General features: G+C 40.9%; 1 protein-coding gene across 4 annotated transcripts in view; it reads left to right on the top strand.

Annotated features, from left to right (window-relative positions):
- The window catches only part of TENT4B (terminal nucleotidyltransferase 4B), a 187,474-nt gene that overhangs the window by 120,541 nt on the left and 39,168 nt on the right, over positions 1-27,765 (top strand). For 2 of the 4 annotated variants that reach the window (XM_073604993.1, XM_073604995.1), the window contains exons 9-11: positions 8,773-8,876; positions 17,221-17,405; positions 19,834-20,028. In XM_073604993.1, coding sequence (XP_073461094.1) covers positions 8,773-8,876; positions 17,221-17,405; positions 19,834-20,028 — 484 coding nt within the window. The remainder of the gene's footprint in view (positions 1-8,772; positions 8,877-17,220; positions 17,406-19,833; positions 20,029-27,765) is intronic. The other 2 variants (XM_073604994.1, XM_073604996.1) reach the window with 2 other exon arrangements.

The following is a 27,765-nucleotide window of genomic DNA, read 5'->3' as shown; positions in this document are numbered from 1 at the left end:
GAGTAAAGATGTGCTGTGCTGAGTTCCACTGGAGCAATCCTTGTTGGGGCTAGCTATGCAACCGGATCCATTCAAAGTGTCTTTTTTTTTTTTTTTTTTTAAGGCCGAATTGAATGTACCCGTGCCTCGTGTCGGAAGAAACAAGGTTTAGCCCGTAACGCTTCTCTTTCTAAGAGAGCTAGACCCCAGGATCCAGCACTTTTGTTTTTTTTCAGCCTTCAGTTTTTTCTGGCGGGGTGTTTTATGGGTCCAGGAGTATGGCTGCACGGGAAAAACTTTTTGAAAAGAGAGGGGGCAGGGCTTAGCGTGCCGTTGGTGTGCGGCAACGCCCAGCTCAGGAGTAGTTTTTAAAAGCTCCATTATTTGCTGCTGTGGCTGTCGAAGGGACATGAGCAAAAAGGGGTATGTAAGAGGTTGGTGAAACAAGCATTCCCTTGGCACATTCACTTAAAGCATCAGGCTGAGCATTAATAGCAGCGGCAGTTGCTGGACTATTGCTAAAGCAGTGAATGCAATTTCTTCTGGTAGTACCTCTGCATTTGTGCATCGGGCTATGGTCAGAAGGGGGGGGGTAAAAACACCCCAAAAAAGGGCTCAAGAGGGTCTCCAAGCTCAAAAAGGCCTAAAATCATCTCTAAAATGGCCTCCTCCCTTGAGAGATCCGAAGTGGCTGGTCAGAGCGAGCCATCAGGTGGTGCAACTGTTTCCAACACTGCAGCCCCTGTCTGTTACTGAAGACGTTTTTTCTTCAACCATATTAGGATTGGAGCAGAGGTTAGCGGCTTTAATCGCATCCCAGAGTTGGGACTAAGTGCGATGGGTCCCCTTCCGTTACCCAGGACCCTCAAGCTGAGGAACCGGGGGCGGGAGAATTGTATTTCTCGGGACTGAGAAGAGGACCTTCTTCTGAGGGGTCAAATGCGGAAGGATCAGGTTCACAATCTGAAAGATTGATGGTGCAATCTCTTACTGAGATGGTCTGCTCCACATTTGTTACCCTTAACTCAGTCGGTTGACAAGCCTACTTCTTGTTTAGGTTCACGAAAGCCTCCCCAAGCTGCGCATGCCTTTCCTATCCATTCTTGGCTGGAAAAGCTTGTGTATTCTGAGTGGGATCACCCAGATAGGCATTTTTATCCTCCTAAAAAGTTTGCAACACTTTATCCTACGGAGGGAAAGTTTAATAAAAAAAAATGGGAGATACCAGCAATTGACGCTGCTATATCCTCTGTGAATAAAAGTTTGACTTGTCCGGTAGACAATGCTCAAATGCTTAAGGATCCAACGGATAAGAAGTTGGAATTCCTATTAAAAAACACTTTCTCTGGCAGGTTCAGTAACTCAGCCTGCGCTGGCAGCAATTGGGGTGTGTCAGTCCTTGAGAGACCAGTTTAAACAGGTGCTCAAGATTATTCCTGATCAGCAGGCCCAAGATTTGTCCGAGCTACCAGCGGCGTTATGTTTTGCAGTAGACGCTATGAGAGATTCTGTTCTCCAGGCCTCATGCCTTATGCTTGGGCTGTTGCATATGCATAGAATACTATGGTTGAAAAATTGGTCAGCCAATGCGCCCTGCAAAAAGCTCCTGGCTAGTTTTCCTTTTCGCGACTGGGGATGATTTGGATAAGTACATCCAAAAAATTTCTAATGGGAAAAGGAGTTGGCGTATTTCATTTAAACGAGCCTCTTCCCCAGTGCCAGGAGCCAGCCTCCAGGCAGTCTCGGCGGCCTCCGCCGTCAAGTTCAAGAGGTAAACCTCAGCGTCAACCCCAGAGACAAAAGAAGTCCTGGGGAAGGAAACCTAACCTACAAAACAAAATTCTAAAGCCTCCTTATGAAGGGGCGCCCCTGCTCGCTCGAGTGGGGGGAAGACTTCTGCAGTTCTTAAGAATCTGGCAGGAAGAGTGTCAAGACAAGTGGGTGGCTTTCTCAATTACTCTAGGGTACAAACTAGAGTTCAGAGAGTCCCGGTCTCCTCGTTTTCTCAGCTCAAACGTTCCCAGGGATCCAGAGAAAAATTAAGTCTTTCAAGCATTGGACCATCTTTTGTCTCAAAATGTGATATCGGTGATCCCCATAGAAAAGCAGGGATTGGGGTTTTATTCAAAATTATTTAATGGCACCAAAACCAAATGGAGATATCAGACCCATTCTAGATCTCAAAGATCTAAACCGTTTTTTGAATATCAGCTCTTTTCGCATGGAGTCAATCCAATCAGTAGTCTCCATCCTACAAGGAGGAGAACTTCTGGCGTGAATCGACATCAAGGATGCATACCTCCATGTGCCGATTTTCCCTGCTCACTAGAAATATCTACGCTTCGAGGTAGAAAATCTTCATTTCCAGTTTGTAGCTCTGCCTTTCGGTCTAGCTACTGCACCTCAAGTATATACAAAGGTCCTGGCCCCTCCTCTAGCCAGATTAAGGGCCCAGGGTATAAAGATTAGTGTACCTAGACGTTCTGCTCTTGCTAGACCAGTCGGTAGCCCGCTTAGACCAAAGTATAGTCACCATGGTCAACTATCTGGAATACCTAGGTTGGATTCTCAACCTAGAGAAATATTCATTAAAACCATCAAGGAGATTGGAATACTTGGGTCTGATCATAGATACAGTCCAGAAGAGGGTATTCTCACCCCAGGCGAAGATCAGTGCCATAAGGGAGCTGTTTTAGGTAGTAAAGGCAAAGAGGAATCCTTCTATTTGACTTTGCATGCAGTTGTTGGGAAACATGGTAGCTTCATTCGAGACCGTTCCTTGTGCTCAGTTTCATTCGAGACTGCTACAAAACAGTATTCTATCTGCTTGGAACAAGAAGGTCCAAGCTTTAGATTTCCCAATGTGTTTGTCTCTAAAGGTGCACCAGAGCCTAAGTTGGTGGTTGATGACCAAAAATCTGCAGAAGGGAAAATCCTTCCTACCAATTACCTGGAAGGTGGTAACAGATGCCAGCCTTTCGGGTTGGGGAGCAGTCCTGGAAGAAGTGACTGTCCAAGGGAAATGGTCCAGATCAGAAATGACCTTGCCCATCAATATTCTAGAGATTCAGGCAGCGTGCTTGGGCCTGAGAGCCTGGACGTTCAGGTTACGGAATTGTCCTGTCAGGATCCAATCCGACAATGCCACAGCAGTAGCCTATATCAATCGCCAAGGGGGCACGAGAAGTCATGTGGCCCAGAGAGAGGTGAATCCTATCCTAACTTGGGCAGAAAACAATGTACCTTGCCTATCGGCAGTCTTCATTCCAGGAATAGAGAATTGGCAGGCAGACTACTTGAGTCACCAGCAGTTGTTCCCAGGAGAATGGTCTCTTCACTCCGGTATCTTTCTGACCGTATGTCAAAGATGGGGGTTTCCGGACGTAGGTCTGTTTGCGTCCAGGTTTAACAAGAAGATCGACAACTTTGTGTCAAGAACAAAAGATCCACTAGCTTGCGGAACAGATGCCTTGGTATTCCCGCGGAATCAGTTTTCACTGATTTATGCATTCCCTCCTGTTCTGCTTCCGCGACTAATTTGCAGGATCAAGCAGGAAGGGAAGTCGGTGATTCTTGTGGTCCAGGAGATCTTGGTTTGCAGAGATCATAAAGATGGCGGTAGGGGACCCATGAACCCTACCACCATGTCCAGACCTCTCGCAAAGGTCCGGTATTCCATCCTACCTTACAAATACAAAATTTTACGGTTTGGCTATTGAGACCCACATTCTAAAGAAGCGTGGGCTGTTCAGGTTCAGTGGCATCTACCTTGGTTAATGCAAGGAAGCCGGCCTCCAGAATCGTATATTATAGAGTCTTGAAGGCATAGGTCTCCTGGTGTGAATCCAGGGGTTGGCACCCGAGGAGGTATGTCATAAGTAGAATCCTTGACTTTCTGCAAATGGAGTTAGAAATGAAGCTGGCCTTGAGTACTATCAAAGGCCAGGTCTCGGCCTTATCGGTTTTATTTCAGGGACCACTTGCTTCGCATTCTTTAGTTCGTAGCTTTATTCAGGGGGTAACACGGCTTAATCCCCCAGTTAGGTCACCCCTGAACCCCTGGGACTTGAATTTAGTTCTGTCAGCATTACAGAAACAGCCTTTTGAGCCGATAGACATATTCCCTTGGTCCTTTTGAGAAAGAAACTAGTTTTTCTGGTAGCCATATCTTCTGCAAGAAGGGTATCAGAGATGGCTGCTCTTGTAAAGAGTCATATTTAATCATAAGGATAAGGTAGTATTGCGTCCTCATCCTAACTTTCTACCGAAGGTAGTGTCAAGTTTTCATTTTGAACCAGGATATTGTTCTACCTTTGTTTTTTCTAGAGAAGTCACTACATTCTCTTGATGTGGTAAGAGCAGTCAAAGTCTACTTGAAGGCGACTGCTCAGATTCGAAAAACTGATGTTTTGTTTGTATTGCCTGAAGGTCCTAAAAGAGGACAGGCAGCATCGAAATCTATTTCTAAATGGATTCAACAAGTAATTGTTCAAGATTATGGTTTAAAGAGGAAGATTCCACCTTTTCAAATCAAAGCGCACTCCACAAGGGTTGTTAGTGCTTCGTGGGCAGTGCATCACCAAGCCTCCTCCATGGCTCAAATCTGCAAGGCCGCAACTTAGTCTTCAGTCCATACATTTACCCGATTCTACCAGATGGATGTAAAAAAATCATGAGGATATTGCCTTTGGGCGCAGTGTGCTGCGAACTGCAGTATAAATCTAATCTCATGGTACCCTAATTTTGTCTCCCTCCCTTCAGTTGGCATTGCTCTGGGACATCAAACATAGTAATTAATATGGCTCTGTGTCCCATGATCTACTATTAAGAAAATAGGATTTTTATAACAGCTTACCTGTAAAATCCTTTTCTTTGAAGTACATCATGGGACACAGAGATCCCTCCCTTCTTTCTTGTATACATGTGTATTGCTTTGCTACAAAAACTGTGGTACTCCCAGTAGTGGGAGGGGTTATATAGGGAGTGGACTTCCTGTCTTGGGGTGTGCCAGTGTCCATCACCTGAAGGTGGCCTATAACCCACAAAGTAATTACTATGGCTCTGTGTCCCGTGATGTACTGAAAAGTAAAGTATTTTACAGGTAAGCTGTTATAAAAATCCTATTTTTACTCACTGAACTGCAACTCTATTTATATCCTTAGTATCATGTGTGTTTTTTTTTTTTTCTGGATTTTGGTTGATATTCTGTCTCGTTTAAAATACACCTATGATAACAATTAGACCCTTCATTTCTTTGTAAGTGGGCAAACTTACAAAATCGTCAAAGGATCAAATAATTTTCCCCACTGTGTATTGAGTGCTCTGGGGCCTTATAACTTGTTTAAGAATACTAGTCCTGTGATCTGTTCTGTACTCCAAGATGACAGATTTACAGGTAAGTCAAAATTTCTATTTTTAGTTCACTATGAACGGTCCCTTTTGGGGACCTATTCAGGATTATGTATTCAGCTAGGCTTGATATATATAATTTCAAGTTTATCTGTATTCAGTAACCCTGTTTTTTTTTCTTCTTCATGTGCCACCTTTTGTATATTTTTTTAAATGATATACATTTTTTAAATTAGATTTATGAATTAAATTATGCTGAATTCATTGCATACAAAATATGGTGTTACTCCATTTTGGTAGTGTCACTGTTTAAGCAGGTGAATACACTGTTCGTGGGTTTAAGCACCCTCTGTTTAATTATTGCTGTTTTAGGTTAGCAGGGAGTTTTACTTGCACACCACATGATGACCATCCCATGCAAATGTTCTAATTTAAAGCTATATTAGAACCTAAACCGTAATATAATGTATTGGAGCTTGCCAATCATTAGATGTAGTGGCTGCATTACATTTATTGTGTGTGTGTATATGTATATATGTGTATGTGTGTGTGTGTGTGTGTGTGTGTGTGTGTGTATATATATATATATATATATATATATATATATATATATATATATATATATATATATATATATATATATATATATATATATATGTATATGTATATACACTACCGTTCAAAAGTTTGGGGTCACCCAAACAATTTTGTGTTTTCCATGAAAAGTCACACTTATTCACCACCATACGTTGTGAAATGAATAGAAAATAGAGTCAAGACATTGACAAGGTTAGAAATAATGATTTGTATTTGAAATAACATTGTTTTTACATCAAACTTTGCTTTCATCAAAGAATCCTCCTTTTGCAGCAATTACAGCATTGCACACCTTTGGCATTCTAGCTGTTAATTTATTGAGGTAAGCTGGAGAAATTGCACCCCACGCTTCTAGAAGCAGCTCCCACAAGTTGGATTGGTTGGATGGGCACTTCTGGCGTACCATACGGTCAAGCTGCTCCCACAACAGCTCAATGGGGTTCAGATCTGGTGACTGTGCTGGCCACTCCATTACCGATAGAATACCAGCTGCCTGCTTCTGCTGTAAATAGTTCTTGCACAATTTGGAGGTGTGTTTAGGGTCATTGTCCTGTTGTAGGATGAAATTGGCTCCAATCAAGCGCTGTCCACTGGGTATGGCATGGCGTTGCAAAATGGAGTGATAGCCTTCCTTATTAAGAATCCCTTTTACCCTGTACAAAGCTCCCACCTTACCAGCACCAAAGCAACCCCAGACCATCACATTACCTCCACCATGCTTAACAGATGGCGTCAGGCATTCTTCCAGCATCTTTTCATTTGTTCTGCGTCTCACAAACGTTCTTCTTTGTGATCCAAACACCTCAAACTTGGATTCATCCGTCCACAACACTTTTTTCCAGTCTTCCTCTGTCCAATGTCTGTGTTCTTTTGCCCATCTTAATCTTTTTCTTTTATTGGCCAGTCTCAGATATGGCTTTTTCTTTGCCACTCTGCCCTGAAGCCCAAAATCCCGCAGCCGCCTCTTCACTGTAGATGTTGACACTGGTGTTTTGCGGGTACTATTTAATGAAGATGCCAGTTGGGGACCTGTGAGGCGTCTGTTTCTCAAACTAGAGACTCTAATGTGCTTATCTTCTTGCTTAGTTGTGCAACGCGTCCTCCCACTTTTTTTTCTACTCTGGTTAGAGCCTGTTTGTGCTGTCCTCTGAAGGGAGTAGTACACACCATTGTAGGAAATCTTCAATTTCTTTGCAATTTCTCGCATGGAATAGCCTTCATTTCTAAGAACAAGAATAGACTGTCGAGTTTCAGATGAAAGTTCTCTTTTTCTGGCCATTTTGAGCGTTTAATCGACCCCACAAATGTGATGCTCCAGAAACTCAATCTGCTCACAGGAAGGTCAGTTTTGTAGCTTCTGGAAGGAGCTAGACTGTTTTTAGATGTGTGAACATGATTGCACAAGGGTTTGCTAATCATCAATTAGCCTTCTGAGCCAATGAGCAAACACATTGTACCATTAGAACACTGGAGTGATAGTTGCTGGAAATGGGCCTCTATACACCTATGTAGATATTGCACCAAAAACTAGACATTTGCAGTTAGAATAGTCATTTACCACATTAGCAATGTATAGAGTATATTTGTTTAAAGTTAGGACTAGTTTAAAGTTAGCTTCATTTAAAAGTACAGTGCTTTTCCTTCAAAAATAAGGACATTTCAATGTGACCCCAAACTTTTGAACGGTAGTGTATGTATATATATATATATATATATATGTATGTAAATAATAAATATACATTTTTTGGGGCGTTTCCCACCTTGTGATATGGCCAGTAACACAGTGCCCCCACTCTGTATGAAGGAGCACAGGGGCACCTTTGGACAGCAGCATTGTCAGTCTGGTGGGAGGGGCCTGTTGTACTAGCAGATACTCACAAATTGAAGCCAAACTCCAGCTTACACTTTGTAAGCCATTACAGAAATGTGTGTTTTTTTTTTTTTTTTGAGATGACATTTTTTCATAAAAGCTGATCAGTGTAAACACCCCTGTCGAAAATGGTTGGTCTCATTACTGCAATTTCTGCAAGAGAGCTTGTTTCTTTAAAAACAGACATACTGGAAGGATCACTAGGTGAAAAAGCTTAAAGAAAACAAATGCGGCAGTATTGACTTGGTTTGACATAATAATCGATATGTTAACGCCCAGCTCAACCAAAACATATTTTGCTATGGAAAAGGCTTTGGGATTCTGTCTTTTTTTTTTATTTATTTTTATTTTTTTCCACTTTTATTGCTTTCTGGTTTCCTATTGGGGGAGAGTTTCCTTAATTCCTGTCTGCACAGGTGTTAATTAGGGAGATGTCTCCTCAGTTGGGTCACAAAGTAAAAACTGGACAATGTTTTACAATCCTCTGTCTTTTTAAAACATAAATGGCTCTATCATCAAACCAATTTATTCACCTTCATAAAACGAAATTCAAAGCATAAAAAAAATCATACTCGTTTTAAACTTTTGAATGCTAGAATATGTAGAAACATTTCTGTAGGAACACTGTCAGTTAAGTCCAATGATTTATGGCCTTCCTGTAGAAATGATTAGGGAGTCTACTGCGCATGCACAGCTAGATCAGGAAATGTTCAGTGAAGAGGCCAAAGATCTCTGTGGATCATGGACAGGTAGGTGGCAGGCTTACAGGACTTGCTTTGGGAAGGGGGAGCTGATGCATTTTAAGGACAACTGTACTGAAAGTACAGTTAGTCTTTAAAATTACAACCAAATCCTTTAACTCTTATTGACTTGCACACAATTATAATTTGATATGTACAATGTTTGAAAACCTGTCTTTTGCTCAGAATAGTTTAAATATGCATTACACAAGTAAGCAGCGTATACGTCTTTTGCAGCATTTTAGGGCGTATTATTCGAGTAACTGAAGAAGTGGTGGCTTACAGAGACTGGATATCGAAGAAGTGGGGGCAGAAAAATCGATCTGAACCAGCATATAATGGTAATACATCTTTCTTTTCTTTTAGTTGATCCAATTTTAGACTATATTTCTCATCATCCATATTTTTTTTTTCTGTTCCGCTTAATTAAACATCATGAAATTGTTTTGAAATGAGGGGCATTTATAAACTTTCACATTTTCATTGAAGTGGTTTATCAGATATGTGGCTAAGACCTGACAAGCTAGCCATACACTATTCCTGCTGAATCAGCCAAAATTCTAGTCATGGGTAACCTTGTCAGCAGCTGCGGGTGCTGTGGCTGTCTGAATACAATTGCCAGCAGTGGGGATTCCTCTATCCATGCTGAGTGGATGGGAAATTAAAGTGATTTTCTCCTATTCAGTCTGCGGACTGACAACTGAAATGTTATGTGTGCATGGTTGGCTTTATAGAAGGGAGACCAACCTAGTACATGATTGGGGGGGTTGTTACAACTTACCAGATTTTTTTCTGTTACCCCACTAAGACTTTATCTTTACAGAACGGGGGAGACAAGGTTCCAAGTACCTACAGTTGGTATAGGAAAGAATCACCCCCCTTTATTATCACATTTTGTTGGTTTTCAGCCTGAAATGAAGACAGATGCAGTTTGTTTTATCCAGCTGTATTTACTCAGTGCAACTTACAACATCCAAGTTAAAAATATAACACCAACATGTCAGAATAAAATAAAAATTCAAAAAAATCACTGAGCTGGGGAAAAAAAATCACCCCCTTGTTGGAGTATTTTGTTGAACCACCTTTTGCTTTAATTGCAGCCTTGGTCTGCTGGGATATGTCTCTACTAACTTTGCATCACCATTTTGCCCACTCTTCTTTGCAGAACTGCTCAAGTTAAGTTCAATTTGATGGTGACTGTTTGTGGACTGCAGTATTAAAGTCATTCCACAGATTTCTCAATGGTGTTTAAGTCTGGGCTCTGACTAGGCCATGCAAGGACTTTAACATTTTTCTCCTTAAGCCACTGTGTGGTCATTTTTTGCTGTGTGCTTTGGGTCATTGTCATGTTGGAAGGTAAACCTTCTTTCCATTGACAACTTTCTGACAGAGGGCAGCAGATTATCCTCAAGAATTTGGTATTCTGCCCCATCCATTTTTCTTCTATCCTGACAAATGCTCCAGTCCCTGCTGTAGAGAAGTACCACATCCATGCTTTACTGTAGGAATGGTGTTATTTGGATGGTATTGGATTTCTGCCACACATATTGTTTGAAGTTGAAGCCAAATTAAATTTTAGTCTCCTCTGACCAGAACAGCTTTTTTCCATGTGGCTTCACAGAGTTTTAAGGTGGTCAGATGAGACCAAAATTGAATTGTTTGACCAGATAGGTTCCCGGGAGTTTTCTATAAACAGTATTGCAATGTCCTTGGTCCTGTTCTTTGTAGCCTATATAATGATATTCACTCACTGTCCATTCGCTAAGCAAACACAGGCACAAATTACCCTTATTGCCAAAATAGAAAAGGACCCTATTCAATGTTAGTTATATGCCCATCTCTCTGTTAAACGTAGACCTAAATAAAGATTTTCGCATAAATCTTAGCTATGCGCTTACAAATGGTAATCCCTTCTGTAGCCACCCTGGCGGTATGATTGTCAGATTTTTGCGTCTCAGTGGTACAATTGTTTTGCATAGAAATTTGGAGTTTTTTTTTATATTGTAGGCATGTAATTCTTAGCAATAACACACTTAACTCTGTCCAAACAAGAGTCTAGTAGATATCCCGGATATGATAACGTTTTTGAAACACATAATCATAAATTATAATATAACTATAAATAATTATAAAAAAATAATATAATAATAAAATGTATTTCCCTACGACTCACTATTGCTCAATTCTGCAAGTGTTCTAATTTACTATCTCTATTTTCTAGCTGGTCTAAAACCACTTTTGACATAACGGGCACTTTTTCGTTGCTATGGATAATCTCAAGTTTCCAGGCAGAAAGAACAGTATAGATAATTATTATTATTATACAGGATTTATATAGCGCCAACAGTTTACTCAGCGCTTTACAACATTAGGGAGGACAGTACAAGTACAATTCAATACAGGAGGAATCAGAGGGCCCTGCTCGTTAGAGCTTACAATCTAGGAGGGATGGTCAAGTTATACAAAAGGGTAATAGCTGTGGGGGATGAGCTAATGGAGAAAATAGTGCAGTTGTTAGATGGAGGCAGGATAGGCTTCTCTGAAGAGGAAAGTTTTCAGGGATTGCCTAAATGTGGATAAATTTGGAGGCCGTCTGACAGATTGGGGTAGGGAATTCCAGAGGATGGACGAGGCTCGGGAGAAGTCCTGGAGGCGGATATGGGAGGAGGGGATGATGGAGCTAGAGAGCAGGAGGTCCTGGGAGGAACGGATTAAGTTGGTATTTTGAGACTAGGCTAGTGATGTAGCTGGGGGCAGAGTTGTGGGTGGCTTTGTAACTTATTGGTAGTATTTTGAATTTAATTCGTTGGGCGAGTGGCAGCCAATGGAGGGATTGGCAGAGGGGGGTAGCAGACACTGAGCGGTTTGTAAGGTGGATGAGTCTGGCAGCAGCATTCATGATGGACTGAAGGGGGGATAGTCTATTTAAAGGTAAGCCAATGAGGAGGGAGTTGTAGTAGTCGAGGTGAGAGATGACCAGGGAGTGAATCGGGAGCTTTGTGGTTTCGATAGAAAGGGACGTAGTTTAGAGATGTTGCGGAGGTTGAGGTGGCAAGCTTTGGAAAGTGATTGGATGTGGGGCCGAAAGGAGAGTTCATAATCCAGGATAACACTTAGTACCCTGACATGTGGGGACGGGTGGATGGTTGTGCCATTACTCTTGACAGACAAGTCAGGGGAAGAGGCACGTGAGGGAGGAAATATCATAAGCTCGGTTTTGTACAAGTTGAGTTTGAGGAAGTGGTGTGACATCCATACAGATATTTCGGTTAGTAAGTTAGTGATGCGTGAGGAGACTGATGGAGTGAGTTGAGGGGTGGAGAGATAGATTTGTGTGTCAGCGTAGAAATGGATATAATATAAAACTGCATTGGACAAAGCATTAGGGACAAAAGGGACGTGAAATGATTACATACAGTAATGAAATCTGTAAGATTACAGTGTACTGTATGTGTTATGAATTTTCTATTTTTTTAATTTGCCGCCTGGCTCCGCACCGTGCGTCACGACACTCACAGGGAACTGAGCCCAGCACACAGAGGCATCGGCCAGAGGACACAGCCGCAGACACAGCTGGGGGACATTGCAGGATTCTGGGGACGAGGCAAGTAACCTGCACCAGGATCCTGCAATGTAATCCCGAGTGTGGCTCGGGGTTACCGCTAATGGTACTGAAATTTTAACCCCGAGCCACACTCAGGAAAACCACCAGGCAGGTTAATAGGCCTAGACCAGGTGGGGTTTGTCCCAAATAAAGAAGCACAGGACAATATTTTAAAGACAAGCTTCCTGATACATTATGCCCGGAAAACCAAGACACCACTCTGTCTTTCGCTAGATGCAGTGAAGGCTTTTGATCGCCTGGCTTGGGGAATTATCGTAGTGCCTTTGAAACAAGTAGGTTTCCCGATGGATTCTATACAAAAAATAATCGCCCTATACTCTGCTCCTTCAGCGAGGATAAGGGTTAATGGGATATTGTCCGACCTGTTAATATCTCTTAACGGGACATGCCAGGGTTGTCCGTTATCGCCCTTTTTGTACATCTTGGCTATGGAACATCTGGCTATGGCTCTTTGGTCTTATGCATCTATTCAAGGAATTCAGGTGGGCAATAGCTCTTATAAATGAAGTATTTTTGTGGATGACTTGTATACATATCCAACCCAAGAATAGCTTTCCTAAGCATACTGCATGAACTTGAACGATTTGGATTTAATAGCAATTTTAAAGTAAATGTTACGAAATCCAGATGTCTTAATATTACATTACTGTCAAACGGAAAAGAAACATTGGAATCCAACTTCCCATTTCAGTGGGAACTTGACTATCTTAAATATTTAGCGGAAAACAGAGGGGGGGATCAGGTTTACTGCATATATTATATAGCATCCATATTGACTAGAATAGTGGACTGGATCTGTCACGGTAAATCAAAACAGTGGGTAACTAATGAGCAAGAAATTACATCTGTTCCTTTGATTAAGCCTGAATTTTGCCCCTCTAAACAAACATTTTCACCTCTGACATTATCTTTATTAAAAGTTTGGGATTTCACCATTCTAAAATTCGGTATCTGAAAAGAAAGAAAAAGAGCGCACCAGCCTAGTGCATTATCCTTGACAGATTTATTAATTAAAAGCAAGATAAAATCTACTCACAAAGGTCGAAGAAAAAATCGCATTGTATATGGCACGGAGGCAAATAGTCCAGTGGTAGCAGTTTTCCAAGTCCCAGGAAGGAGGCGTACGGACTACTGCTGGCTAACGCGTTTCGAAGGTTACCCTTCTTCATCAGAGCCTTAGTATTGTTGGTCTCCTGCTGGCTTTTATACATGTGTCCATCTAGACAAGACTGGTTGGGTTAGTTCTAAGGCTCCTCCCTTGATTAGTGGGCGGTCCTCTGAGAAGGCTGGGTCTTGGCTTTGTTGTCATTATTAAAGGGCCATAGTATATTTATTTTTAATGTTTATTAAAGAAACTTTTTATGTTTAATATGATTTTAGTTTATTTATAGTTTTATTTGTAATTTTCTAGTTACTAGTTCTAGCTCTGGTGTTTGATTTTAATTTTTACTTTTTAATTTTTAATTTCTAATTTTTGGTATATGATTCATATTTAGATTTAGATCAGCGGCCATGTATATAGTCAGGAGTGCAAACACCCCACAACAGACAGACTAAAATGGTCATGCCAAATACTTACATGTAGATGAGCCAAGGCATATCAGGGGATATGCTCATCTCCCCTCTCATCAATACATTACAAACAACAGAGGACATTGATTAGGGGTCTAGGATCGGAGAAAAAATAGCATACCTTGTGGTGTATATATCTGATGGCAGCTCATTTGCTCGAGTACAGTGTCTCTGTGGGGGCTGTGACTGTATCAGCTTACATTGCTGACAGGTCCTGGCTGGTGACACGTTCCTGTGTCCTGTAGAACCTGGTGGAACGCACGCCGCTCCTGTACTTCCGGGTTGCGGTCCACAGGGCGGAAGCGCGGTCGTGACGTCATATCCCCTGCGCCCTTTGGCGCACGAGATTGACTTACTATAGTAAACAATAGCCTCCATTTTGTCGCAGGCATAGATAGAGGCCAAAGTCAGACAAAACCGTCTGAACTACAAGTTAAAAGGAGATAAAATAATATATGTATATAATAAGTTGGATCTATGATGCCACTAAAGGGAGGGGGAAGGGAGAAAGGGGAAGAACCAGGGAAGGAGAGGATAGGCTCAATGACCAGATGCTAGACATAGTGATCTAAATATATACTAGATGGAGAAACAGGGACTGTTATAGGACTGTTATAAAACTATAAATTTAAACTAAAATCATATTAAACATAAAAAGTTTCTTTAATAAACATTAAAAATAAATATACTATGGCCCTTTAATAATGACAACAAAGCCAAGACCCACCCTTCTCAGAGTACCGCCCACTAATCAAGGGAGGAGCCTTAGAACTAACCCGACCAGTCTTGTCTAGATGGACACATGTATAAAAGCCAGCAGGAGACCAACACTACTAAGGCTCTGATGAAGAAGGGTAACCTTCGAAACGCGTTAGCCAGCAGTAGTCCGTACGCCTCCTTCCTGGGACTTGGAAAACTGCTACCACTGGACTATTTGCCTCCGTGCCATATACAATGCGATTTTTTTTTCTTCGACCTTTGTGAGTAGATTTTATCTTGCTTTTAATTAATAAATCTGTCAAGGATAATGCACTAGGCTGGTGCGCTCTTTTTCTTTCTTTTCATTTAACACCTAGGACAATCCCATCCTTAAAGCGTTTGTAAAGGTGTTTTTTTTTTTTTTTTAAAATAACAAACATGTTATACTTACCTTCACTGTGCAGCTCGTTCTGCACAGAGTGGCCCCGAACCTCGTCTTCTGGGGTCCCTCGGCGGCTGTTTCAGCTCCTCCCCGCAAGCATTCACCACCTTAATGCGAGCTCCCTCGCACGGTGGTGAGTGCTTGCGGGCGCGCTCCCGTGATACAGCCGGCGGCTATAGCCGCTCGCTGTATCACTCGGCCCCGCCCCCCGGCGCGCCGCGTCATCGGATGTGATTGACAGCAGCGCGAGCCAATGGCTGCGCTGCTTTCAATCCATCCACTGCAGCCAATCAGCGGCCAGGGTGAGCGGAGGAACAGATGTCGGGAACGCGAAGCTGACTTTCGAGGCGTCAGGTAAGTAAAACGGGGGGGCTGGGGGCGGCGGTTCTGTCAGAAGTTTTTTCACCTTAATGCATAGAATGCATTAAGGTGAAAAAATTTTTACCTTTACAACCCCTTTAAGAGCAGCAAGGCCGAAATCCACAGTCCTTCCTGAACCCTTGGGATCTTTTAGCCAATACACCTGTGCGCAAGAGTATTTTTGCATCTTTTCATAAAATTCGGTATCTCTTCAACCTCTGGCCCATTTACTCCAATCATGGGTAACCCAGAATTTCCACCAGGTTCAACCTCGACTAGATTTATACGATGGACAACGTTTGGTCCCTTCACCAATTAAACAAGCGCTTACAACTAAGGGACTCCAATTGTTTAATATAATAGCAACTGCAGAGTGTAGCTATCCTGGTAGCTGGTTACACTACTTCCAACTTCAGCACTTTTATACAAAATTGCTGGAAAAGGGCTCACTCCAGTTTAACTCCATTTGAATCTCTATGCAGTGGACTTCCAGTGTTATCTAACTATTTCAAAAATATGACTTATTGTCCCATGCTTTCCCCAACCAGCCATATTATACCAGTGAGTGGGAGAGGGAATTGGGCCACAGAAGATTGGAAAAAGTCATTCTTTCTAACTTTTAAATCTAGTCTTTCGACATATATACAAGAAAAGAGAGATGGACGAACATGTGTTTGAAAATCTTTTTCTTCCCCCTCCTTTTTTTTTTGTTTTTCCTTTGTTATGAACACTTGAACAGATTCTTGCCTAAAATGAAGCAAGGGTAATTTTAGGTATAGATGCTTCTTATGAATGGGTGGCAAGATATGGATATCGACTTTCAAAATGTTGGCAAGAATAGTCTTTTTTTTTTTTTTTTTTTTAAGCTTTAACAGTTTGATATATGGAATCTCAATGATCCAGAATATGGTTTATAGTATGTAATTCTTCAAACTATTAGGAGAATTAAAAAAAAAAAAAAAATGTAATTTGGCCTCAACACCAAACTGTTTGTCTTCCCAACTTCCCATCGTCCTTTATGGGGCCAATGTGCTCTGACCTTTTTTTATTGTTGATATATTACTTTTTTTTTTTTTTTTTTTTTTTTACCCCTCTCCGCTATGGTCTATTCATGGTCTATTTTAGCTGTCTTGATTTGGATTCTTACATTTCTTATTGCATTCCTTGTAGTGTTGGAATGCTGACAATGACTCCTCAGCCTTCCTTCATTATTTATTTGTTTTTTTTTTTTTCTCTTTTAATATGTCTTTTTATGTTTTAAAGTTAGCCACTCAGGTTTAACCTTCACACTCTTATATTTATTACCCATTGGAATACACTGGATGATACCTTTTATTTAATATGTTCCCATAGTATTCCAATTTTTCCTCCGTGTTCAATGTTCCACAGTGTTTCTAGGATTTGGTCCCATTTTTATCTTGTAGTATTTAGCGCAGTTTAGAAAAGTTGGCTCTTTTAAAGTTTAGTGTTTTTCCTACTACCCCTTGTGCCTTCTTTTCCTATGATTTATGCTGAATGTAATTATCCTGTGATTTTTGGTTTCCAAGTTGTCCCGTATCTCCGCATCTGTGGCCATATCTATGTTATCTGTAATTAATAGATCTAGCAATGCATTCTTTCTAGTTGGGGCACCACCAATTGGGACATGAAGTTGTCCTGTAAAATATCTAAGAAATAACTGGAGTTAGCTGTCCCTTCCACCCAGTTACTATCTGGATAGTTGAAAACCCCCATTATGATGACGCTGCCTTGCTGCCATTTCAAACTTTTAAGGAGGTCTAACTCCTCATCCTTCAGATTAGGGGGCCTGTAGCATACCCCCACTATATTAATTTTCTGCTAGTCTTTTCCTTTGAAGCTGCACTAACATTGATCTTGCCTTATAAATGTGTAAATAAATATCTTTATCTTGTAGTTGAGTTGATAGGACATGTAGTTTGTGAATCTTATGTCTTTTTTTTTTCCTTTTTTATTTAACCATGTCTAGGCAATGATGTTACCCTAATAGTGGATGTGCATCATTTAGACAAGTGTAACAACAACGTGTCTGGTCAGAATACCCCTCCTGGACAAGTCAAGAATAAAACTTCTGAAGCTCTTGGCAAACACTCCTCCAATTCATCTGGTCCTTTGTCTTCCTCTTCTTCCACACTATCTAGCTCCAGCGATGTGGTAAGTCATACAACATTTTAATGAGTCTTGGCAATCCATGTTATGTACTTGCATGATAGTTGAGCAAAATATAAGTTGGTACCTTAGTGTTTAATTAGTTCTCTGCAACTAAGAGTGATTTATCCATTGAACTAAAGCATTTACTGAGAGCATGAAGCGTTAGTCTTTGTTAGCACTTTGAAATATATTTTTGCTGATCAGACCCATGCTTCCTTTAAAAGGGGTTTCCACTTTCAAATAGGTTTATCCTGACCAAAGAGGGTAGAATTTTTAGATCCTTCTACCAAACCATTGTTTTGTCCTGTTTTATAAAGCGGTGGATTACAGTGATGATTAGTAAGGTTTGCTTTACACAGTCAGCCGATTTCAAGTTTTTTTTTTTTTCCTGTAAACTGGCCATAGATATGACCATTGCCCAATGACATCTGGTAGCTTCACTCCTTGCCTCCATGAAATGTAACCTGTGCTTTTGAGCTGAACTTGGCATGCCTGTATATGTAGCTGGCTAATAGTCAAGCCTCAAGGTAGCCAGATCCTACTTCTGTTTGACCACCGTCTAATGCCTGTTGATTGCAAAAGTAGACTTAACGTAAATGGGGAAACTTGTTTTGTCATCTGATTAGAAAATGAGTAATCTTTCATGTAGTGGTAAATGGAAATCTTGCAGAAAATAGACAATAAGAAATCTATCATGACCCCAAAATCTGCCATTACCTCCTCCCTGCGGTTGGAGATGGATAGTTGTTCCGTGAGACCTGTTCCTTACTTTCGTGAAAATGGAACAAGTGAGACCTGCCTATGCAGATAATTTTGTGGAAGTTTTTATGTAGTAGCAAGGGTTTCTGGCAATTAGATGTCTGTTCTCACTCCTCTGGTTGCTTTCTGTATTTATTTTCTGCTTCTTGACAGACTCCATGGATTAATAAGGTGGTATAAATGTAGATCCTTAAAGCAGTATTTAAACACACAGCCACTCATTAGGTTTTTGTAGGCTTTTCCCCCTCCGTTTAAGCTTGTGATCTGGCCAGTGACACACCACCAGAATTACACAGACCATCTTTCGACATCCCTGTAATTGCCTGATAGCTTTTCTGTTGAAAAACAGACTTACTGGCTGGATCATCAGATGAAAATAGAAGTTCAGCTTCAGTTTGTTAGTGTATCAAAATCTGCTAGTCCACCTAACACCCCCCCCCCCCCCCAAGATTAACAATACTGCTGTCCAAAGATGCCCCCTGTGCTCCTTTATCCAGAGTGGAGGCACTCTAGTAGAGGAGGTGTGTTAGTGGCCAAACCATCATGTAGAAGAAAATTGCCTAAAAAAAAATACTAATGCAGCCACCACATTTAATGATCTTACAGTAAGCTGCAATTGTTACATTTTTGGTTTTGGGTTTAATATTGCTGTAAATAACATTTATTTTGAAGGAAAGTCTGTGGCAATAGATTCTGGACTGCTTCATTTCTCTAATAAAATCCCAGCCCCAGGGAACCATTTTTTTTTTTTTTTTCAAAATTTTAGAAAGCAAGTAGAGTTATCTTTTGTAGTCCATCTGTTTCAAATATGCTTAGTTATCAGTCCTAGCCTGTCTGGCGATTATGGACTGGCTTCTGATTACCAGAAAACTGGTAACTTCCTCAGATCTGGAAGCATTATTAGCTGTCAAATTCTCTTCGTAGAACCTCGATTAGATTTGATGGATTTTCAGTGTTTTCTTTTTTACCCAATTCTCCTGAAAATTAGAAAATATTTCAGTTTGTTTTTAGAAGAACAATTTTGTGTTCTTCAGGGTGGGCGGTAAAAGTCCAGTTAAAACATCCACAAAGAAAAATTCAAAGGGTCTTTTCCTCTATTGTGGACTTTATCATCTGTGTGAATGCACTTCACCTTTTTTTGTCAAACATAATAGTCTCCTGAGCTGAGAAAGCTTCTGACAAGTTTTGCGTGGTTAGTTTAAAATCTTTACTAAATGCTCAATATAGAGTCTATAAAGATCCTGCCTCATGGTGTTTAAAGGGTAAGTTTATCTTGACAGAAAAATCTATAAGGTGAACTTACACTTGACCCCCTCCCGGTCCCGCTGACCTGGAGTCCGGCGATTGCCCAATCTGACATCGGATCGCTGCTTTACCGGTACGGGCATTAGAAAGCCCCTCGGCTTAATATCCTAAATGTACCTTGTAAAAGTATTTGTATTCAGCTTTTCAGCTATACCTGATGGAAAACACTGCAATCCCTGTCCTTAAAAAAATCAATTAGACGTGTAAACTAAACAATAACAGACCCATTTTGAAGGTTAACCCCTTTTTAAGGTTTTGCTCATTTTAAAATAGTCAAGCTGCATATTGCATGTTATGTACTATGAGGGCTGCTGCATAACCAGCAGTGTCCAATTTCCTTGCATGACACACCACGTGTCTCCCGTAGAAGAAAGTCATTAAACGTCTATGCATTCAGGACTCAGACGGAACCCCATTCAAGACTTCAAAACAGCCAAGTTGTCGTCAATCAAACGACAGTCGGATGGGCCCTCAGGAATCCTGCACCAGCTCAACACAACCCATCAGCAAATTGCAACCTAACCAGAGCATTAGTTCTTCAAACAGCAACAACAAATCTCAGGTATGTTTAATAACTTATATCAAATGGATAACAATCAGCGCAAACAAACCTAAAATGCAAAGCATCAACAAAGAAGTATTGCCAGCTGAATGCTAAAGGTGAATTCCACAGCATCCAAATGCAATATGTGCAATCTTAAAGAGCAGCATGATAAATATTCATAAAAAGTTCATAAGCAGTCCCCAGCTAAAGGAATTCATCCAGCGGAGATACAGACCCAGTGATGATTCAAAGTTGTCTTAAAATATATCCAAGTGCAGAATGGTGTACACTCCCACCACCAAAGACGTTTGTGGCCGCTCACTTTAACCACACGACCCCTGAGTTAACAGGACAGTTGAATTGAAGGGCATTTGCCTATTGGGGGGGGGGGGGGGGGGGTCACAATCCTGATGAGACCGGCACTGGTCCGAAACACCAAATCCTCAGGTTTTGCAGTAAGATATGTAAAATCATAATGCAACAAATAGTGCTCTGTACCCAATAGTTTACGTTAAAACATATTTTTTAAATCACACTTGCGAGCATAGCACTTCACATTAGTGCATTGTGCTCAGTGATAGAAAATGAAGTGATGATAGCCGCAGGTGACCTCCAAAGGCGTGGCTCCTCCGCCCAACCCCCCCCCCCCCCCCCCCCCCCCCCCGTACACGAAGTGCCATGTATGTAGATTTTTTTACATAATCTGTTAGGCAGAGAGCACTAGTTGTTGTGTTATAATTTTACATATCTTGCTGCAAAACCTCTGAAGTTTTGGCGTTTCGGACCAGTGCCGGTCTCATCAGGATTGTGACCCCCATAGGGGAATGTTCTTCATGACTGTTCTGTTAATTCAGGGGTTATGTGGTTAAGGTGAGATGCCACAGTTGTCTTTGGTGGTGGGAGTGTACACCATTCTGCACTTATATATTTTAGGCCAAATTTCTGAATTATCACTGGGTCCGTATCTCTGCTGGATGAATTGCTTTAGCTGGGGACTACTTATAAACTTTTTACGAATTAATAATAATTTATTGTGCTGCGCTTTAAGGTTGGACATGTTGGAAAAAATTGGCAATAAACATTTTTTTCAGTTGTATTAAACTGAAATATTTGTTGTTCAACAAAGTCCTAGTTTAAATGAAATTCTTGGGGCCTTTCCAAACTTAAAAAAAAAAAAGTGAATTGCAGTGTACACATACATAGATGTGGCTGCAATAGTGGTGTGTGTTTTTTTTTGTTTTTTTTTTTTTCCTTCGCCAGATTAATGCTTCCAGTAACCATTTGTTCTAGGGTGACAACACTCCCTCACAATATTTGTGTCTATGGAGGCATGGCCTTATCACTCTAGAACAGGGGTCTCCAAAGTTTCCAGTACTAGAGACACATTGCAGACTGAAAAAAAAAAAAAAAATCAGTTTAATAAATTCAAGTTTAAATGGATGAATGTTTATTAGCATGGTATGATTTAGAACCCGTAGAGAGAATAAAGCAAATACTTTCCAAAACAGTTGAGCCGTTATTAAAGGTGGAGCAAATACATCACCCCTTCCATCAGGGTCCCACACCTGAAGGGATGGGAACAAAGACTGAACACATCAGCTGTGGGCCGGAGAAAACCTTGTTATGTACCACATGTGACCCATAATTTGGAGACCCCTGTTTTAGAACAATAGTTATTTAGCACTACAGAACACCACCTCCCTCCCCCTTACTTTGTAAATAATGCTGGGGGGGGGTGTCCTGTAGCTTACAAGACTTCTGGCAGGATCTCTTATTTTTTGCACTTATTGAATAGTTGGACAAAGCCCTTTTTAATGATGTATTTCAGATTTGTATTTATAGGAAAACTTTAACTTATTTGTACAGAACACAGGACTTTGTATTCATAGACCATGGGTTACAGTCCCTTGAAAAAGTATTTATACCCCTTAAAATTTTCCATTATTTGTCATGTTGCATCCAAAAACGTAAGTGTATTGGGATTTTTATGTGATAGACAAACACAAAGTGGCACAAAATTGTGAAGTGGAAGGAAAATAATTGGTTTTAATTTTCACATTTGTAAAAAAAAAAAAAAAAAAATGTGTGGCGTGCATTTGTATTCAGCCCCCTTTACTCTAATACCCCTAACTAAAATCTACTGGAACCAATTGCCTTCAGAAATCACCTAATTAGTAAATTAGTCCACCTGTGTAACTTCAAGCAGATCCACCCATTTAAAAGTCAGCAGCTACAAAAAGTGTAAATAATCAGACACTCACCTGTCCAGTGATGCGGCTGCAGGAAGCCTTGCTCCTTTCCGAGGCGCCGCCATTCTAACTGTGGGCACCAGGCTGGTGCTTCACAGCCGGGCGCACGCTTCAAATGAGTGAACCGCACTGTGAATGGCCCGGCAATCTTCTGGGACCTGTGACGTGTCCCAGAAGATTGCAGGGAGTGAGGGGGGGGAGAGGTGATTATCCTTTTGGTGCTGCGGAGTCAGGAGAGGAAGTGGGAGCTGGGTGCCTGTAAAAACAGGGTACTTGCTCCTCCCCCCAAAAAAATTACATGCCAAATGTGGATTTTCAGGGGGTCACCATCTTTGGGTAGAACTCCGCTTTAAAATAAGTGAAATAAATCCGCGCTATGGATTGAGGTATCTACTAAATGGGGAGCTGCTGCCCCTACAGGTATATATCCACCTAGGTGGAAAAATACTATAATGTAGGAAATAGGGTTGTCCCGATACCGATACTAGTATCGGTATCGGCACCGATACCGAGCATTTGCCCAAGTACTTGTACTCGGGCAAATGCTCCCGATGCTTCACCCGATACCTAAAAGTCAGCAGTGATCGGCGCGTAGGGGAGATACAAGATTCTCCCCCAGCGGCTTTCAGCTGCTTTAGTGACACAGCGGTGATCGCTCACCGCTGACTGTCACTGCATTATCCTCCATGCCCCCTCCGTTCCTCTGTGCCTCTCCGCTGTCCCCCTCCGTTCTTCTCTCTTTTTCTGTCCCCCTCCGCTGTCCCTTCCGTTCCTCTTTCCTCCTCTGTGCCTCTCCGCTGTCCCCTCCGTTCCCCCCCTCCTTCTCTGTCCCCCTCCGTTCTCCCCCTCCGTTCTCCTCCTCCGTTCCTCTTTCCTCCTCTGTGCCTCTCCGCTGTCCCCTCCGTTCCCCCCTCCTTCTCTCTCCCCCTCCTCCTTCCTTTGTGAATAGACAGAGTCAGCTGACTCTGTCCATTCACATAACTGAAACATTGTAATCTCCTGTGATTACGATGTGTCAGTTTATGAATGGAGAGGAGCCGCTGTCTTCTCTCCATTCATTTTAGTGCAGCTGAGGCTGCAGAGAAAGGGACTGGGGAATCTCTATCCTCTGTCTCTTTCTCTGTCTCAAGGGGGAGATATCAGAGGTCTGTTAAGACCCCTGATATCTCACCAAAGCCCCCCAACAGGGCTGATTAAAAAAAAAACACACACACATAGTGCAATAAAGAATAAAAAAAAATTATTGTAAAAAATAAAAATTGTAAATTTAAAAAAAAAACAAAACAAAACACACACACATACACATACACCGTTCACCCCCCCCCCCCCCCCCCCCAAAAAAAAAAAAAAAAAAAAAGCACTGTTAAAAAAAAATAAAAAAAAACACTGTCCTGTGACATAAAAAAAAGTATCGGTATTCAGTATCGGCGAGTACTTGAAAAAAAGTATCGGTACTTGTACTCGGTCCTGAAAAAGTGGTATCGGGACAACCCTAGTAGGAAATGAAGATGTTGGTGTGGCGCTGCTCTGCTGTTATGCGATTTTCCGTGGTTTGTTACGCGATACCATAAATGAAAATTCTTAGCTATACAAATCGCAATGAGAAAATTCCTAGGTGGAATAACTTTGTTTATAGTTATTCATAAATGGAATGACTTGCTAACAGGGGTCTCAATAACGTTATTGAAACACAAAAAGGTCTTTAAATTAAAATGACCAAAGGGCCCTATGGATACTTAATTTCCACTCTGTGTATGTATAAATATTATGGTTTTGGAAATTTTTTTCTGTGAATAATGCTTTTAAATATTATTTGTGAGTGGAAATAATTAAATGCGTACAATTCAAAAATATGCAGGGTTGTGCAATAAATAAAAACAATTGAATAAAACTACTTAGTGATTATACATACGTGAATACTTATATTACTCATCGTTCAACTAAAGTGCAAAAAATACATGCAAAAAACGTGCTGTTTCTATTGGATCATAAAGTGACTGGTGCTTATACTATAAACAAGTGATTGGTGCTTCATAAGTCCAGTACTTGCTATAATGAATTGATGTTATAATGAAGAAAAAGTCTTTTAACTGATTCAATAGTTCAAAATGTTTCTGTTTAAGTTGTGGTTTGGAGAGGGTGAATTCTTATTGTTTGTGGAAACCCCCTCTTAATTCAAGTGCTGGTCTTGTGATGGTGCTCCTTAGCCCAGGTCTTATTGGGCTTGCACTCACCAAATGGGGACACCCCTGCAGGGGTAAGAGCGGTCACAGTGTTAGCCCCTGTGTAGCTGCTCTGGATGTTTCAGGTCCGTATTATGAGTGTTGCAATGCCGTCTTAGAATGTGTTAACCATGGAAAAGAGGGAATGTCCATAGCGTGAACCCGTTTAAAAAAGCTTTTATTGTGCCATATATTAAAAATTTATTACTCACATATTACACCAGGGATCTTCAAACTATGGCCCTCCAGCTGTTGCAGAACTACACATCCCATGAGGCATTGTAAAACTCTGACATTCACAGACATGACTAGGCATGATGGGAATTGTAGTTCCTGAACAACTGGAGGACCATAGTTTGAAGACCCATGCATTACACGCTATTGGTAAGCGTATAATAGAACACAGTCCGCGGTAGTCAATGCTAGTCTCTCTGGAGGTGACGCAAGACGTGGATAAGTCCCGCCCTATGCGTTTCGTCATAGGACGTCTGCTGGGGCATCCATCTTGCTACACCTCCTTGGTTTAAATAATGTATTTTGCGCTCAGTGCGGCTGCGCATTTCTATTCGCCGCTGCCATTTTGGGGTGGATATGGCAGACCGAAGTCCAGGGATCTCGGCCGTGCGGCTTATGTTCAGCTGCAGCTCGTCAGTCTACCCCGTGTGTTAAATGTAAAAATAAATTAAAATAAAGTTAAAACCAGAAATACCATGAAAACTATATATATATATATATATATATATATATATATATATATATATATATATATATATATATATATATATATATATATATATATATATATAGTGATAAAAATGAAAGCAGGATTATATTTGGAGGTGGAGAAGATATCGAATGGGAGGGGAAAAGAATCTGTATGCATTTTGTCCGATTTTAATGCAAAATAGGATTGTCTTTGGAAGTGGAGAATGTCTCAGATGGAAAGGGAGAAGAAAATATGTATATACTTTATTCGACCTTAAATGCTCAATGGTCCAGATTGCTGAAATGGGTAAATGAATGTTCCTAAGCGAGATGAGTTTTAGTTGGATTAGTTTGAATTTGGAGGGTATGTTTAGTCACAGGTGTTATAGCGTGTTATTATACCTGGGCAAAAATTGAGATGATTGCAATTGTAAGGGGTGATGGTTGTATCCCGGTATTTTAGAAGATCTGGGAGACTGTTGCAATCATACTGCATGGGCAATTGATCTGTTCTTGGTGAGCCTAAAAATTAGTAAGGAAACAGTTCAGATTTACATCAATGTTCATTCCTGCTGGTTGGAGTGTTTCTAATAGAAAGATCCATTTTGTCTCGTTTTGTGAGATTTTGGTTTTTTTGTTGTCTCCTCTCCAGTGTCCATTGATTTTGTCATTGCCATAAAACCTTAGACATGTTGGATCTATGTTATGATAGTTCTTGAAATGTCTCGAAACACTATGTTTGTTTATTAAATCCGTTTTTTATGTTGGTTATGTGTTCTCTGACCCTAACCCACATTTGTCTAGTTGTCCTGCCCACATATTGTATATGACATGGGCATTCCAAGACATACGTTACGTGGGTGCTGTTACAAGTGATGAGCTCTTTTATGTCATATTCTCTCCCATTAGTAGCTGATTTAAATTTCTCTATTTTTCTGTTTGTTTTTTTGGCTGACTTTGCACGGTAAGCAGTTCCCGCATTTGAAAAATCCTTTTAGATTTTTGATTATTTTGATCTTCTTTGGTGGGTCGAGGGCATTGTGCACCAGTTTGTTTCTTAGGGATGGGGCTTTTCTGTAGATGAAAATAGTTTTTTTTGGCAGTATGTCATTGAGGATTTTATCCGATTGGAGGATAGGCCAATGTTTTTTTATAATAGACTCCATGTTCTTATACTGTCTATTATATCCTGTTAGGAAGGCCATATCCATGTATTTGTTTTGTTTCTTCTTTTGATTTGGTCTACCTTCTATTAAGATGTTCCTATCCAACTTCTTTACTTTTTCTTTCATATTTTCTAATTCTTTTCTATTGTATCCTTTCTCCACAAATCGATGATATTAGCCTGTTTATCATAGTCACACGGGCTGCTGCAATTTCTATGTATCCGCATTAGTTGTCCCTTAGGGATGTTTCCTATCTATTTCAGATGATGGCAACTACTGGTTGGAATATATCCATTTCTGTCCGTGGTTTTGAAGAATGTCCTGGTGTTTAACCACTTACCCACCGACTGCTGTACATATACGTCGGCACTTTGAAGATGGATATCTCGGTAATGGCAGCAGCTGCTGCCACAACCGAGGTATCCATCTTTACAGGAGCCAGTTCTGTGTACGATAATGGTGGTCTCTGCGGCGGGTTCGCCGTGAGATCACCGTTGGTGGCGGGAGAGGTCCCACCCGCTCTCCCGCGCCCTCCGCCGCTTACCTGGTCTGTCGGAGGAGATCGGGACCTGTCACTGCTGAGGTAAGGAGACGAGTGAGGTTAAGATGGCCCCCACCCGTCTCCATACCATAGGAGGGCGGAAGCGACGTCATGACGTCAGCTCTGCCCATATGTCTTTAAAGGGATTTTTTTTTTTTTTTTTTTGTCTTGCATTTTAGTCCAAATATGAGATCTGAGGACTTTTTGACCCCAGATCTCATATTTAAGAGGACCTGTCATGCTTTTTTCTATTACAAGGGATGTTTACATTCCTTGTAATAAGAATAAAAGTGATCCAAATTTTTTTTTTTTTTTAAAACAGTGCATGAATAAGAAAATAAAAAAAAAAATTTTTTAAAGCGCCCTGTCCCGACGAGCTCGCGCGCAGAAGCGAACGCATACGTGAGTAGCTCCCGCATATGAAAACGGTGGTCAAACCACACATGTGAGGTATCGCCGCGACCGGTAGAGCGAGAGCAATAATTCTAGCCCTAGATCTTCTCTGTAGCGTAAAACATGCAACCTGTAGAATTTTTTAAACGTCGCCTATGGATATTTTTAAGGGTAAAGGTTTGAAGCCATTCCACGAGCGGGCGCAATTTTGAAGCGTGACATGTTGGGTATGAATTTACTTGGCGTAACATTATATTTCACAATATAAAAAAAAAATTGGGCTAACTTTACTGTTTTATTTTTTTTATTCAAAAAAGTGAATTTCTTCCAAAAAAAGTGCCCTTATAAGACCGCTGCACAAATACGGTGCAAAAAAAAGTATTTCAATGACCGCCATTTTATGCTCCAGGGTGTTAGAAAAAAAAACAATATATAATGTTTGGCGGTTCTAAGTAACTTTCTAGCAAAAAAAAAACTGT

This window comes from Aquarana catesbeiana, linkage group LG11 (assembly GCF_042186555.1).
Source record: "Aquarana catesbeiana isolate 2022-GZ linkage group LG11, ASM4218655v1, whole genome shotgun sequence".
NCBI lineage: Eukaryota > Metazoa > Chordata > Amphibia > Anura > Ranidae > Aquarana > Aquarana catesbeiana.
The sequence above is the reverse complement of the archived record's forward strand: the minus strand, read 5'-3'. Positions and strand labels throughout refer to the sequence as shown.